At 37.4% G+C, this 16,344-nt stretch overlaps 1 protein-coding gene across 1 annotated transcript in view; it reads left to right on the forward strand.

The window, feature by feature from the left end:
• The window catches only part of VCL (vinculin), a 42,565-nt gene that overhangs the window by 13,834 nt on the left and 12,387 nt on the right, over positions 1–16,344 (forward strand). The window contains exons 6-13 of the mRNA XM_009322483.1: positions 432–554; positions 827–987; positions 6,847–6,937; positions 8,360–8,507; positions 10,335–10,488; positions 11,496–11,671; positions 12,875–13,065; positions 15,685–15,884. Of these exons, the coding sequence (XP_009320758.1) occupies positions 432–554; positions 827–987; positions 6,847–6,937; positions 8,360–8,507; positions 10,335–10,488; positions 11,496–11,671; positions 12,875–13,065; positions 15,685–15,884 (1,244 nt within the window). The remainder of the gene's footprint in view (positions 1–431; positions 555–826; positions 988–6,846; positions 6,938–8,359; positions 8,508–10,334; positions 10,489–11,495; positions 11,672–12,874; positions 13,066–15,684; positions 15,885–16,344) is intronic.

Raw genomic sequence — 16,344 nt, forward strand, 5'->3', positions numbered from 1 at the left:
GGCAAACAAACAAACAAAAAACCCCATGATATTTCCTTTTTCTGCCATTCACAATTAAGGCTTTGATCATGTCTTAACAGAAAAGGAAAAAAAAACCCCGTAAATTAGCTTCCAGAGTTCATGAGGTGACTTCATGTCCTAAAGTAGTAATTTCAGGTATTTTCCTGTTTCATTGCTGGGATTTTAAATCAAGAATTTTGAGGATTCCATTCTACTTTGCATAGTGGCTAGGTTTTGAATCAGTGGCTTCTCTGAAGCATCTGAATGTGTTTTAAGTAACAGCTGCTAATATAAAAATTAAGTTTTAGACTTCAATATAGTTGCCATAACTCATTACATTTTGTTCTTGTTTAGAAAGCTCAACTGTTGCAAATTAGACTTAGTATTACATTTCTTTATTTATGACTATGTTCGATTACTTTAATCTTTAGGAATGACAAAGATGGCCAAAATGATTGATGAGAGACAACAGGAATTAACTCATCAGGAACATAGGGTTATGCTGGTAAACTCCATGAATACCGTGAAGGAGCTATTGCCAGTACTTATTTCAGGTATTTTTGGCTTAAATTTTTATATCACTCTGAATCGCTGTCTGTTTTGAGCTGGGGTTCCAATGTCTTATGTTTATTAAAAACAACAGCCTTGACATTGCTTCTGTACTGATTGGAAATAACTGTGCTTCTTGTGTCAAAACTACAATCTCTTCAAGATAAAATGGTCCATGCCAAATAAAATGTACTACCTCTGTATTAATGCAATAGGAGGTCACCTTGAGCATTGATCGTACCTTGCATGTACTTTTTTCTCATCTATGGTATTACAGCTATGAAGATTTTCGTAACCACGAAAAATTCTAAAAGCCAGGGAATAGAAGAGGCATTGAAAAATCGCAATTTCACAGTAGAGAAAATGAGTGCTGAGATAAATGAAATAATCCGTGTATTACAACTCACTTCCTGGGATGAAGATGCCTGGGCGAGCAAGGTATGTTTCACACCTACGTTTGTATGTAGAAGTCTGATTTTTATCTACTGTGTTGTACACTTTATAAACTTGTGTTTTTGAGACTGTTGAACTATGTATTTGTGCATCAGTTTTGGAACACTTTGTAATCACATCGTATAATCTTTTCAAGGTCAAAGAACATCTTCAGAGATGACTGTATTAATGTATCTTTCAAAATTAGCTTTCTCTCAATAAGCTAAGTTAAAGGAGTGTGGCATTTGAAGATGGCTCAGTGGCTACATAATCATATTTGACAGAGGAAAGTTAGGTAAAAAGCTATTGTTTTATACATTAAACTGGTCTTGTAGCTAGGAATTCGTAAATGAGATTACCTGAGATTTTTCTCCTAGATACTACTAGAAAAGATTGGTTGCTGTCATATTCCTTGTGCAAAAGGCCTGAAGCTGAGAAGTTTTAGTCAGTTTTTGGGGATCCCTCCTTGAATACTTCCTCCTTCTCCCCCTGCCCCATTTTTAGTCTGGACACGGGAGTAAATTTCAAGTGTTTGCCTTGTCTCAAAGAAATACATGTTAGACTGAGCAGCCTTTCTGGGTAAGTGTGATGTCTGTGAAGCTGGCATATGGACAGTATTGGTTCCTTACAACGCAGTGTTAAGCTGTGCAAGTGACTACAACCACTTACCTGGAGTTAAGTGGTGCTCTTAAGTGATACCCACTGAAGATACTGAAATGTCTAGCAGACTATAAAGCAGGTCTGACAGTCAGAATCGTGAAAGTGTTATTGTGGGCTTGCAAATAAATGTAACTGCATAACTGAAATTCCTGCCAATTTTTTTTTAGTACCTTGAAGTAAATTGCTGAAGGGATTTTTTTTAAGGGTTAGTGCTATAAGCAAGAAGTAACTGTAAATATATTTAAAGAAACTATTGAGACCTGAAGCCAGACTTATTAACAAATGAAATCTTGCAGAAAATCTAACGTTAATGTAATCTAGGCATTAAAATCACTTTGGCCTATATTGTTTGGCACTTGACCCTTAGTTTGCCTTTTGAGTTATTTTGTCACTATCACTTCCTTATTATGACTACTTTATGCATCTTTGTTTTTGTTCTCCTGTTTCTTACCCTTTTCTCACCTTTAGAAGGTAAGCTTTCTTCCACACCCTACACCTCTACCTTGTACTAAAATCAAAAAAGCATGTATGTGGGATTTTGTGCTGTGTGCAGACTGTGTGCTGTGCAACTTATTTGTGTGCCAGCTGTGACACCATACTTATGTATATACACACACAGAAGTTGTAAAAGGATCTTAATAGCTTTGTCTAGCTACATGTAGAATTGGCTGTCACTAAGAGAATGGTAATTGCAAGCTGAACTGCAGTAAGACTGTCTTTCTGAGTCTGATTAGAGTCAGCCCAAGATTTTAGAGCACATTCTTGCTGAATGCTTTTGTGTTAATTTATGTTACTAGTCTCTGTAGCTACAAATAAAGGGTCCAGTCATGCAGGAACAAGCTTTCTGCATGTCCAGAAAGCTTTATTAAATCAGGAATTTTTGTCTATTCCTTAGTATTTCACCAGCAGCCTTCCTTCAGTTCAAACAGTTTGTGTTCTTCAGGTCTAGGCCTAAAACTTCAATTTTGTATGTGCATTTTTTCAATTCAGTTTTATTTTTGGATTTAAGCATTCCTGTATTTTACAAAATACAAATACAGTTTTATTTTATTTTACACAACAAATTTGGAAATTTCATGGTAAAAAAAAAAAGACTGTTGCAAAAGTTGGCAATTTTAGCCTTAGGAAAATTCTTACTTCTCTTGCTAGTAAGGCAGATTAATAAAGGATTTTATTAAGAAAATAGTTGGCGTATTAGCAGTATTTCCAAATGGAAAATATTGGTCATTATGTGTAATGCATAAATATGTTGTGTGGACTAGTATAATCAAAGTATCATTCTGTTCTGAGTTGAGAACTTCTTAATTGTATTTTGTTTTTTGAATTAAGGTACGCTGACAATTTGGAACTGTAGCACTGGGCATTAACCAAACAATTATGACAAAGAATTTGAATTGAAAAACGCAGTGGGATGAAGAAGCAGGAACTAGTTTGCTAATGGCCACTTTTCCTGTATTTGCATATGTATCTAATGGTTGACTTACTCATTATTTTTCTGGGAGGGAGAGGGAGGAGCACTTAAATTCTACTTGAGATTACTGTTGCATGCCTTTTGTGCCTGGCAGTCAAGGGGAAGGTATTTTCCTCACGTTTTTCTGGAGTGAAGTAAGGTGTATTTGGGGATGCACAGCCTTGAATTTTTACCTGTGTAGTACATGCTACTGTTGATGTTGGAGTTTATTTTATGTTTATTATTCTACCTTGAATTGTGTATACATTGAAGTATCACAAAATCTACTGGAGATAGTGGAAAATGAACAAGTGTATGGAGCCAGAGTTGTAGGCTTTTTTGTAAACTATTTTGTTGGTCTTTCTAGACTCTGAAATGCACATTACTGTTACTGGATTGCAATAGTCTCTGCTTGCACCAACACTGGATTTTTTAAAATAGTACCCTGATTTAGAATTGAAATACTGAGCAAATACTGATCTCTAACAAAATCTTGAAAAAAAACCCAACTCTGTATTTATTTCTTCCATTCGTAGCTTTGTACCTTTTTTCCTTGAACTTTTCATTTTACAGAGGAGTCTAGCTTTCTCTTGTATATTCTTAGTGTTTATTTTTAAATAAACTTGAAGTAATACTCAATTCAGACATCTTCGATTTCCATAGAAATGGAGGGAGTTAAAAGTTGTAGGAAGCTGAGAAGTATCTAGTAACTTGCAGGGTTGAACCCTGGATGGTGACTAAGCTATCTATTCCGCCAGAAGGCTGACTTTGCCTATTTCCTTCAACATTGCCTTCTTTGGTAATGAAATGCAGATATCGCCAGACTAGACCACTTTATTGAGTCAGAGGTTCTGTTTTATGTTCAACAAGGGATTGTGTAGGATTTATTTTGCTCCTTTTCAAAGCAGTGCCAATACCACCTGCTCAGTGATTAATCTCAAAATTCTTGGTAGTGGCAGAAGTGATGCATAAAGGTATCTTGAATAAGTGCTCATTTGCTTTAGGAACTGATTTGCAAAAAGCCAACTTGCTCTTTTCCCTTCAGACGATGTTGCCCTAGTTGTTTAACTTGATTAACTTAAGTTGTTTATCTCTTCTGAAAAGGTATTAGTGGTGCTTTTGTTAATGAAATTCCTTTTGCCAACGGGGGAACTGTGGGGAGAGGGTGGAAAGAATCCTTTTTTGCTGATAAAACTACTCTATATGAAACTTTTTTGCAGGATAGCTGGAGGATTTTTTTCTTTTCTTGCTTGCAACTGATACCCTGCTGGCAAATCCCAAAAAGTAAAATTTTAAACATATTTAGCTGTTTAGGAAGGAACAAGGTATTTAAACAGCTCCAGAAATCAGGAATATCGAGACTCTTTCAAGCAGTAAGACCTTGAGCAAGTTGCTTTGTTTTGTTTAAATAGAATATTTCTACTTTTGTCTTCCTCCTTAATAGCCTGAATTGGTGGCAAAGTCCAGACATTTCAGGATTGTTACACCTTTGTTGCTTGCCAAGTGTCTGACACCAGACACAACTGTAGCAGAAACAAAAGTGCAGTACCAACAAACCTAGTTAAGGATGTGTTCTAATTTCCTATTTAAAAATTACTCGTCTCATTGCAATGAAAACTCCCTATCGGGTTAAGGTGAGAGGGATTCCTTGCCGTGGCAGTTTGAGCTGTGAAGATGGGGAAACCTGTGCTTTAAGAGCAGTTGTCCTGGAACACTTCGACTACTACACTAGGATTTCACCAGATTTTTTTTAAATAGGAAAAGGGGACAGTATTTTGCAAATGTGAGTGCAGAGCCACACAGGATAGCAAGATTTAGACTGCAGAGCAATCCAGTTATATAGCCTTCATATGATAGGACAGATGGATCCCGTAATTGCTTGGGTAGTGCTAGCAGTTACAAAATCATGAGTGTAAAAGCTAAAATGCCCTTGATTTTGTCCCCTGATACGAGACTTCCGATTCAGAGGCTTCTATATAGTTTTGCTGAAACTGCAACTCTGCAGGTAGCTGAGACAGCACAAAAGCCTGTGTTAGTAAAAAGGGAGGGGCAAAGACAGTTTTCCCAACACTCTCCTTTTCTCAGCCATCCCACACCTATCATCTCATCAACACACTAAGCAACGTCTGTTGCCTTTTAAAAAATTCAGTTAGTTCTTTGTTTCAAATTATTTCTGGGTACACAGGCCTGCAGTAGACCATTCATTCCAAACTAAAGTAGCTTCAGCCCATATGTAAAACAACAGAAAACTGTAATACCTACCTTCACAGCTAGTGAAGTTTTTATATACATTTGAATACTTAAGTGATTCTTTGCTTGTTTCTTGTCATATTAAATGCACAATTCTCCAGCTATAGAGAAGATGACTTTTAAAAAAATGTGCCCACCTCCCACCCCCAGCTGCATATCCTACCCTTCTTGAAGTTTTTTCGAACAGGTCCTGACCTAAGCTCTGAGACCCAGTTTCTAGATTTGAGAACCAACCGTCCAGGTGAAAATGATTCTGCTTTTGGTGTTCACTCTCAGGCTGTGATTCAAGAGCCCTTAAAAATATCCAGCAGTGTCCCATGACCTTTTGGAGAGTTGGTTGCTGAATTATATTATAGCACCATATGAATAGCTGACAGACCAGCATGCCTGAATAAAACTGGCTTAAATGCCAAAATGTTTACAGTGATGTATCTTTGAGACTAAGCACACAGAATGAAGAACTCCACAAAAATGTGGCAGTTCTTTAGTATTGTCAGGATATCACATGCTGTACTAGATACTGATTGTTGGTGTTAGTAGGCTTCTCTTCATAAGAGTTGGATGTGGACAGTCCAATTCAGTTAATAGCACGAGAGCCAGGCTTCTTTTCATCATCTGTATACTAATCATGGGATGTTAGATGCATTTCAAATTATTTCTATGACGTGTGGTAAAAAGCTATTTTGGCTTTTTCCCAACTTTCTACTTAAGGTACTTGTTACTTTTTTCACTGTGTTTCCATCTGTGTAAGATAGAAAACTTCTGGCCTCTAGTGGAGAGATGACACATGAACAATTAACAGTATGCAGAGAAATGAGAACTGCATGGTTTTATCTCCTCTAGTCAAAGAGGTGTTGGATAATAGCAGCATAATAGTCAAAGAAGCAGCTTCTCTGATGCTTCTGGCAGAGAAGTTCTGAGTTTAAAACAGCCACATGTGAATACACGTGTTTGTCTCCGAAGACATTAAACTCCATATTTGAGAATTCCAGGAATTAGCTGGCAGTCTATTTTTCTGCAAATAGCAGCTGTTTGACTTCAAGCAGCAGAGCAGGTGAAAAATGCAGATGTGCGACCTCTTACACAGAAGCGAGTAGTAAAATTCACTGGCCAATTTCCATTTTTGAAAAGTTTACTCTAATCTCATTGTTACAAGTTTTCTATGTGCCCTGATGTACATTAAGGAAAAAAATGGAACTAACTCCAAGATGTGTGGTTATTAGAGCTCTGACTTTAGAATTAAAACAGTAGTAAATAAAAGAATAGAAAAATCACTAAAATTGCATGCATATTTTCTGCATTTTGAGTGAAATGAAAATGTCTGTCTTAATTGGAAAGCAGTGATTATGACCTGCTAGTTTGAAAATGGGTTTTGAGCTGCTTATATGGGTGTGTTTCTGTAAGTAGGCTGTGCTTTATAGAACTTCTGTCTGCTTTGCCTGTGTTGACTATTTGTGCTTTGATTTCTTTTTGAGAATCATTTTGGTGGTTTCTCTTTTGTAAAGGACACTGAAGCCATGAAAAGAGCTTTAGCCTTAATAGATTCAAAGATGAACCAGGCAAAAGGTTGGCTGAGAGATCCAAATGCACCTCCAGGTAATATTGGAAAAAAAACCCAAACAAAACCCAAAAACCCCAAACCAAAACCCAGCACAAAGTATTTTGATTTTTAAAGGTTTGAATAATTCTGTTGTGTAAGACAAAATTGCCTTTAAGCATAAATAACCCATATGTAGTGGATCATTCAGAAGCAGCCTGTATTTATTCCTTTATTTAGATACTGGAGATTGAACAAGTTGTGTCTAATGACCTGGAAAGCTCTGCTTCTTTTCAGTTGTCTAAATAATATAGTCTGTATAACATGCATGATTTTTCTTTGCATTCCATTAGTAAAAACAAAACCCCATAAATTGCATTGGACAGTATTTAACTGCAGTGGTTGCTAATACTTAAAATCCCTGCTTCTGTATTTTCAAATTCGTATAACTTCAGATTCGCCTAACAGTAATCTTTAAGCGTCTTTCTTTGTCTTGACATAAAATTTTTAACATGAAAATCTGCCATAAATACTGCAACTACAGTCAGCTTTACTTATATAAAGGTTTTGCCTTTGTATGTATCTTTAAGGCAAATAAAACCAGATAGAGACCTGTTCCATTTGGACGCTGAAAGACCTTAGCTGAAAGACTTCCTCTGAAATTGAAGCCAGAATAATACAGTTGTAAAAGTTGGAAGTGAATTGTTGTTATCTGTGGAGCTGCTGCTTATATTACTTCTGACCTCATTCCCCTCGCCGCAATCAATTCCAGAAACCTCAAAGTTATTTTCAAAGCCTTCTGTCATTGACACTGACAATTGATAAAGTAAACCGTTAAAAATTCAGTAGCGAAGGACAAATGCAAAGATAATTGTAGAACTTACTGCAAATCAGATTTTAGTGGGTGTGTTACTTTGAACTAACCTCATAATATGTTTGTCTTCTGAGTGTTCCTTAACATAGGAACACTTGAGCCAATTTTGTTATTATAGTTTCATGGAGGAACGAGTACTTTATGGGTACTGGTACCTCCACTATCCATAATGCTGGAGGATGGGATCAGGGTGGGTTGCAAGGAAAAGGAATGTTGTTCTTGCATCTTCTTTAGCCAAAATCAAGTCAGATTTGCAACTGGCTGAAGTTAAGGCTACATGAATCTTGCCATGTTGCTCTTCCCCTTCTTAGCCTGACTTACAGATTCTATAAATGAAGCATTTATAGAAATTAAGCTATGATAACAGAATGGTTAAATGACTTGAAATACATGGCACATCATGCACATTAAGGCTATGCTATATTGTTTCAGAAATACTGTCCCATTAAAATTATCACATTTGGTGTCTATCTCATAGTTTTTGATAAATGTATTTCCATGACTGAACCTAGTGCAGTTAATGTGGTGGGACATGGTGAGACTAGCAGTTTACTCATACACGACAAGGAATGTCTTGTTTGTTTTACTAACTGACTCTGCGTCTTAGGGGATGCTGGTGAGCAAGCAATAAGGCAGATCCTTGATGAAGCTGGAAAAGCAGGAGAACTGTGTGCAGGCAAAGAACGCAGAGAGATTCTGGGAACATGCAAAACGCTGGGCCAGATGACTGATCAACTGGCTGACCTCAGAGCTAGGTAAATCTATTACTTTTAATGGACGATTTTCCAGTATGATTAAAACAGTTTTTCTGAACTTGCAGTTGTGTCACTTCCTAACCTGTAGGAGAGCAGGCCAGTAGCTGTATTTTGCCTTTTTCACTTCAATCTCTTCTGATAAGAATAATATGTTTTAATATGTGAAATCTTAATTATGTAACATTACGAGCAAAATTGCTCAAGTAGATAATTTGGAGTTTGTTTAATGTCAAACACATAACCTTCCTCCAAATTAGGCAGAAACGAAATTTTAAACTCTGCTGTTAAGTCTGTTCTCCAAAGAGGATACACCCCAATGACTGTAAGATATGTGAATAGGTTTTAGGTGTTTATTGGGATGTTAGACCACAAGCAGTAGTTGTTGAAGTTGTTTATGAATCACTGATAAATTCTACTGAACTTCATGGGTATTTCTTGCATAGAGTTTTATTTAACCAGAGCCCTTTATCAGTTTTCCGCCTCCTCATTAGAAATTGGTTATTCTTTCACAATGGTGCTTTGAATTTAAGGGGTTTTGTTTTTAGGCAGCAGATGAGTCTCTTTAAATGTACTATATTTTTTGGTGTTGGGTACTATGGCCTTTTGTTCTTTTGCCAGAAAGTAGGAAGTATGATATTCCCTTGTGAAGGCATAAAGATGATGAGCTGAGAAATAACTATTGCATGTAGTTTGAACACTATAGCCCAGTTTCCTTGGAGTATAAGGAATTTTTCAGCTGCTTACCAGGGTAGCAAATTGTTAAGCTAGAGTACTCTAACATTGGTTTCTTTATTTTGTTGTAACGCTTCTCCCCACCGTTAGAAACTAGGCTAAACTCCTACTCTTCATGTAAAGCAGTGGCTGGTGTCAGCTTTGTATTGTTTGAAATTTTTGGAGGTGGAGGAAGAGGCGGGACTAAGATTTACTAACGAATGAGTTAATTTATATGCCGGTTTAATATGTAAATAACTTCAACTCAGCCTGTGAGAAATAAGGTATAAAGAAACATATCTTGAGACTCTGGCCTGACTGTGTAAATACACCTTAGCATCTCAGTAGCATGCTTGTCATCCTTCCACTTACTATGGTCTTTTTAAAGTTAGTAGCTCGATAAAGTTAACATGCTCAAAAAGCTTTCCGGTAGTCAGGTTATTCTGGAATGAAGTATGAGATTTCTGACGCAAAACTAGCGTTCTTAGGCATGTGTATTTGAAGTAATCTTTCTATCCAACTTTTAGTTCCTAAGCATTTGAACAAACAGTGGTAGTGCTGCAAATAGTTTTCTACAGTCCTGTAAATTTGTATTGCTAGCATCCTTGTCACCATTTTAAGAAGTCTTACCGATAGCCCATAACCTTTAATCTACTTTGTCAACATGATTGAGGCAACTAAGACATCTTATTTTCACTTACAGCCTTGCTGTCCTCACTTAGGTGTGGCGAGACATAACTCCATGCAGGTTCTGACTGACTTGCAGCAATCTGTAAATGAGGAGGTAACAGGCTTTGCCCTGGGTACTTTAATGGAACTGTGTCCTCAAATAGCCTTACTTCATGACGCTTAAAAAATGTCCATTCTTCTGAGGATGCTAGATGTCAAATTCTGGAAAGGGGAAAATACGCTCTTAGTTTTAAACTCTTCTCGTTGTGGTGTTCCTCCTCAAGTTATTTCTGTTTTCCCGGGAAAAAAAATAAATCTGATTAAATACTGTATCTCTGGCAATAATTGCTGGGAATGCTCATAAACAGTTTTTTGTTGCCTCTTCATTAGAAGAGAGCTTTGTTCAATCCTGAGCTGAATCTGTGATGCTCTTTTTGTCTTGGGCAGAGGACAGGGTGCTACACCCATGGCTATGCAGAAAGCGCAGCAGGTGTCACAAGGTCTGGATTTGCTCACTGCAAAAGTGGAGAATGCAGCCCGCAAATTGGAGGCCATGACAAACTCTAAGCAGGCAATTGCTAAGAAGATTGATGCTGCTCAGGTACTACTAATGATTTCATAAATACTTCAGAACATGATTACGTTACTGCTGTTAGAGCTGTTACACTGGACTATCGTAGTTGTTTCCAAACACAACACAGTTACTTGTTAGGAAGAACATGTAGGGGATACTTGGTTTTACACAGAAGAATCTTAAATTCAGTAATTTTATCGGGTGCTGTGAGTTTTGCTACAGCTTATGACATTTTTTTTTTCATAATTTTTTTAGCATTGCTAAAAATTTAAAGGTTGTGAAATTAAAATGAGGAAACATTTGAACATAAACTAACCTTATTAAAGAAGAGAGTAGAGGAGTTTCAGACTGCACAGATTTACCTGTGGGTAAAACCAGAGCCCTTTCCTTGGGCTCTGCTTTGGGAGCGGAGGTCAGGATTTAGAACTTCGTATTAATGACAAAAGCAAACCAATGTTAATGAAACTACTTTTTCTTTTAGTTGCTCCTTTATTTTTGTAACTTAAAAACTCCCTCAATGGTCAGCCTATTACCCAGTGATGATGATGGTCATCAAATAATGAACCTTCTGCGTATACCTTATCTAAATGTGTGTATGTGTATATAATTATATACATATAAATATACATTAATATTATACACATCGAATGAAACGATAATGAAAGTTTTTAGGAAGAGCTCTGTAAAGGAATGCCACACTGTGCACAAGAGTATCTGTTATCATTTTTCTTCTGAAAGCTAGATCATGAGTCTCTAAAGCCACTAGTTAAATTTTACTTCTGAAAATACTGTTGGCAAATGTTGGAAAGAGAGAGAATGTAAAATCTTTGAGTAGACTTCATCTAGTTTGATATCTTTTTCAAAACAGAAAAACTGCCAGACAATGGTATCTAATAAACAGAAATTGCTTTTGAAAAGTATTTTCTGTTAAATAAAGTTTTGAAAGCTGTATTGATTTTTATTTTTGTTTAAAAGTCTCTATAGAAATAGTATTACTGTTTATCTTCACTTGTACACAACTTCTTTCTATTAAGAATTGGCTTGCGGATCCTAATGGGGGCAGTGAAGGAGAAGAACATATTCGGGGAATTATGGCTGAAGCAAGGAAAGTTGCAGAATTATGTGAGGAGCCTAAAGAAAGAGATGATATCCTTCGTTCCTTGGGGGAAATCTCTGCTTTGACAGCTAAGCTGTCAGATCTGCGGCGACAGTACGTATTAGTTTTATCACCATTAATTTATTTGAATTACTTTCATTTGGAGTTCAAAGTGCTGAGCAAAATCAGCATATTCATGATTAATTGGGGAATATATTTTCCTCCAAGAACTGGGAATGGACATCTTATACTTCTAAGTTTCTATCCTGCATTTAGTAAAAATTGAACGTGAAGAATTGTTCCGTTCCGGGGGGGGAAGCTAACTTTTTAACATCCTTTAAAAAATGTAATTTATAAAATATGGTATCCTTTTTAATGCTTCAACCTAATGATTTCTGTCCCAAAGCCCAACTTACACTATTTTCCTCCAGAGAAAAAAAAAAAAGAGTAACTAGAGTTGTATTATCTAGAAAGTACTTTCCTTAGTACTGCCTGTGGAATATTTGACAGGCGCTGAAGCCAAAAGTAAGCTCCTTTGTACTGTCAAAGCGCACTTCAAAGGAATGAGATAGTGTGAAATTTAGGTTTGTTTATACAGACAAATGTCATCACTGTTTTTTACTAAGCAGTTTACTAAATGGCAAGATGGAATATCTAGCACTTCAATCAGTGTCAGTGTTCTAAGCTGTAACTGCAAACTGTATAAAAGATAAGACTTTCAGAAAACCCTCTTACCTTGGGTTCAGTGCTCAGCTGCAAATGATATTTCTAAATCAGTTTTGCAAAGAGGATGCTTGAGAATGGAAGTGAAGAAACAGTTATTGTATAAATCGTGATGTTCATCTATGGCCAGTTGCAATATGGAGAAAAATATTTTTCTTCATTAGTTAGATGCTTTAATCGAGTTTTTCTTGAGATTTAGCTGCTGCAGGTCTTAACGTGCTTACCTCTTTTCAAGTTTATATATAGCCTTGGGTTTGTTGCTGCTTACTTTTCTGCTTGTAATCTGTGTGGCATTATTGCAGTTGCTCATAAGAGAGCCATGAGTATGGGAAATAAGTCATACATCAGTATTACCAATGACAGTACCATGCCTTCTCCCACCTCAGTGCTGCGTGGAACATATGTAATACCCAGGTGCCACAGCAGAGGAGTGTGAGGTGGGGATTTATGGATGACAGGTTATTTGCTCTGAGACTCAAGTGTCAAATTTAACCTTATTTAAAGAGATGAAGTACCTTTCATTGTGTCTTCCAGCTGAATTTGGAACTGGCTGTAAATGATCTTTATATGACTATACTTTTTTTTAATCCTTAGTGGGAAAGGTGACTCTCCTGAGGCCCGTGCGTTGGCTAAGCAAATAGCTACATCACTTCAGAATTTACAGTCCAAAACAAACAGGGCTGTAGCAAATACTCGGCCCGTTAAAGCAGCTGTCCATTTGGAGGGCAAGATTGAGCAAGCTCAAAGGTGGATAGACAATCCTACAGTTGCTGATCGGGGAGTAGGTAAGTGTTTCCGTGTGCTCTTCCCCCCACAGATTTATGGTTAAACTTGTTAGTAATTTTTATGACTGAAACTACTGCTCCTGGGATGCTGAGGGTGCATGGAATCTCTTCACTGACGTGGAGACCTGCAGTTTGTGGCTGGAGGATTATAGCCAAGTTCTGGCTGCAATATTATTGAGTCGAGCTGGCCTGTGATTCTCTTTGTCTTCTGGAAGGAAAGAACAACTTTGGTGAAGAGTAGGAGAACGTGGGCTGTAGAACAGACAAACTTTAGACTGCTCCTTGCTTTTATTATCATGCCAATATAGTATCTCAAATTTGAATTTATACCTACTCCAGTGAATTGAGTAATTAAGTTCTTCAGAGAGGAGAAAAACATTCACAAACCTGACCTAAAAATATCACTTCTTGTATGGTTTCTGGGTTATCTGAGGAGAATGCTACTTAACCAAAGAGAAAGGTGATTTGAGAATCCAAGCATGCTATCAGCGGGCATATAATTATGGTTCAGGAGCTGCTCTACTGAGAGCTGCTTGTAAACCATTTCTGAAATTTCTTGTTTAGCTGCTTCTGATACTATTGCAAGTAGACGGATGAAGCTTGAAAACCGGATTCAGTAGTTTTTTCCATAGCAGTTATGTCTAAGTAGTGCAACTGATAATGACGGGTGGAAACATGCCTTGTAAGAAGTAGTATAACTGCAGACCTTTAATACCGCTTTCTCACACCTTTCCCTGTCTGTCAAGATAAATTCCGTTGTGTGAATAACCAATGACAGATCCTTGAATTAAAGATTTAGTGATGCTGATGCACTTGTGAAGTATTTTTATATGCAGTATTTTAAACAGAATAGTAGAGTTCCATTTTTTGACACTTTCTGATGAGCAATTTGCACACTGAATGAGATGACCAAGCAGGCGGTAGATAGGTCTCATGAGATGTTTTGGCAGTGGCTGAAAACCTTCCTAATTTTGATGTTTCTCTTGAACATAGTAACCTGTGAGGTGGCTGGCTCAAAGAAGCACAAAACCTAAACTTAATTTTTTTAATTTTTAATTTAAAAGAAATAAAGGTAACTTAAATCCTGCTTGAAGTCTGTAAATGCCTAGTTAATCATGAGGCTTGCATACATACTGAAAGCTTGCTGAAGGAACTGAAGTTTCTCAACACTGGATATATACTACAGAATTTAATCAATTGCTGTAGTAATACATACGACAAATGTGTGTAGAGATGCAAGATGTTGCGTGTCCCACAACTTTAATGTTTCTGGTTTAATGAAGAAAAATTCTAGTTGTAACATGATGTCATCGTTCAATTTTTTTCATTTAAATGTCTTTCACTTGCATTGGCCCTTGGCAGGGTGCTTATAGGAAAGGTATCTTAAGAATATAAATCAGATATGTGCTCTCTTCAGTCTGGACAGCACTTCTGGTAGAATTTGGCCTGGTATTTTCAGTGCTATAATAATGTGAAAATACTTCAGTGTTAAGTAACGACCATGTCACAAATAATTCGGTGTGTTTGCAGGTATCCCAGGGTAGTGCTTCAACACAAACTGAATTTTGAAGTAACAAGGCAGAATGTGTATTTTATTTTATAAACACGTGAGCCACTTCAGTGGTGTTAGCTGCTACAAATATTTACATGCAGTCATTATCCTAGCTAAGTCATGGCTAAAGTAATTGTAATTGGCAGATACAAACTAGGCAAGATGTATTGAAATACTAAACTGGTGTGTGAAGTGTACTTGCTTGGCTGCACCTGACTTATGCAAAACAACAATTAAAAAATATCTTGGGACAGTCCAACAGCACCAAACTTAGCTACACTAATAAGCTTTCTAAAATGATGCTGGCAGTGCTGAGTCAGGTCCTGTGACAACTTCCTTCTAAGTAGTTTTGAGCTTAAAATGATTCTTCAGTAGGTCTTTAAAGGACTTAATATACGATGACTTCTTTTAAAAGAATACTACTATTGTATTGAGGAGGATATTCTTGTGAAAGAACAGGAAGCTTCTGTAAGTGAATGAAGGAAATCACCCACGCTAAAAATAATTTTTTACAGAAAACTTTTGACACACTGTGGAGGCTTTATAAGGATTTTCCCTCCCCACCCCCATCCTGGACACTTGACACTTCTTACCCATGATTTCTGGAATCCTGGGAGAGGGTATTCTGCTTTTTCATTTACATTTTCTACTTGGCTTTTCTCCCCCTCTTCCTGATCATCTTCTAATGACTTGTAATGATGTGAAGATGAATTGCAAGTACTTGGAATTTGCAAGTGCTTTCTATTGGAGTCAACAGATTAGTTATGTAGGAACACCTGACAGCTGTAATGGTTACCTTCTGTCAGGCCACCCTAGTTAAAAAGGAGGCATCTCTAGCCAGAGTTGCTGTAATAGGCAAAAAGAAACTGGTGTGAGCTGAATTCCTCTATGGGTTTAAACTGCAATTGCTTAATGATAAACTGCAGAACCACCTTTCCACTGCCTAGAAGGGTGTTCTTAAAAACCCAATAATTCTGAAATGTCACTTACTTCACAGTGCATCTGATTTATGCTTTCAGCTTTTTGTTCCACTGTATGTTAATGCAACATGACTTCTTCCACTGTAGGCCAGGCAGCAATTCGGGGTCTGGTTGCAGAAGGTCGCCGTTTAGCCAATGTCATGATGGGACCTTATCGTCAAGACCTTCTTGCCAAATGTGACCGTGTAGACCAGCTGGCTGCTCAGCTAGCTGACCTTGCAGCACGAGGGGAGGGAGAATCTCCTCAGGCCAGGGCAATTGCTGCTCAGCTTCAGGACTCGCTGAAGGTAAAAATCTGCTCTTGTGCAGTGAAATGCATGATATGCTGAAGTACTTGCACTCCTCTGGTAAAGTGCTTGTGTGTGGGAAGCATCAGTAAAAACAAAAAAAGTGCAGCAAAAACCCCTGTTGGTTTAGCTGAGGTGCTTAAAGCAAACTTTCTACAAAGTCCTTGATATCATGCCGTAGGGATTAATTCCAAATAAACAATTCCGAAGTAAAAACAAAGTCTCATTTTAGAAGAAAGTAGTATGCTAGCACTGCAAATTTGAGGGGCAAGGTCTCAAATCGTGCTGTTCATAGCTTCTGATGCTGCTTCAAGGAGTGGTATGTAAGTTTCTGGTATTTCAGATTATGTAATAAGTGATTCATTGATCATGCTTTTAAGGTCATTTTATCGGAATGACTGCTATTATAATGGGGTCCGTCCCGTCCGTCCGTGTCCGTCCCCCCCGTCCCCCCCCCCCC

This window comes from Pygoscelis adeliae, unplaced genomic scaffold (genome assembly GCF_000699105.1).
Source record: "Pygoscelis adeliae isolate BGI_AS28 unplaced genomic scaffold, ASM69910v1 Scaffold244, whole genome shotgun sequence".
NCBI classification, from domain to species: Eukaryota; Metazoa; Chordata; class Aves; order Sphenisciformes; family Spheniscidae; genus Pygoscelis; species Pygoscelis adeliae.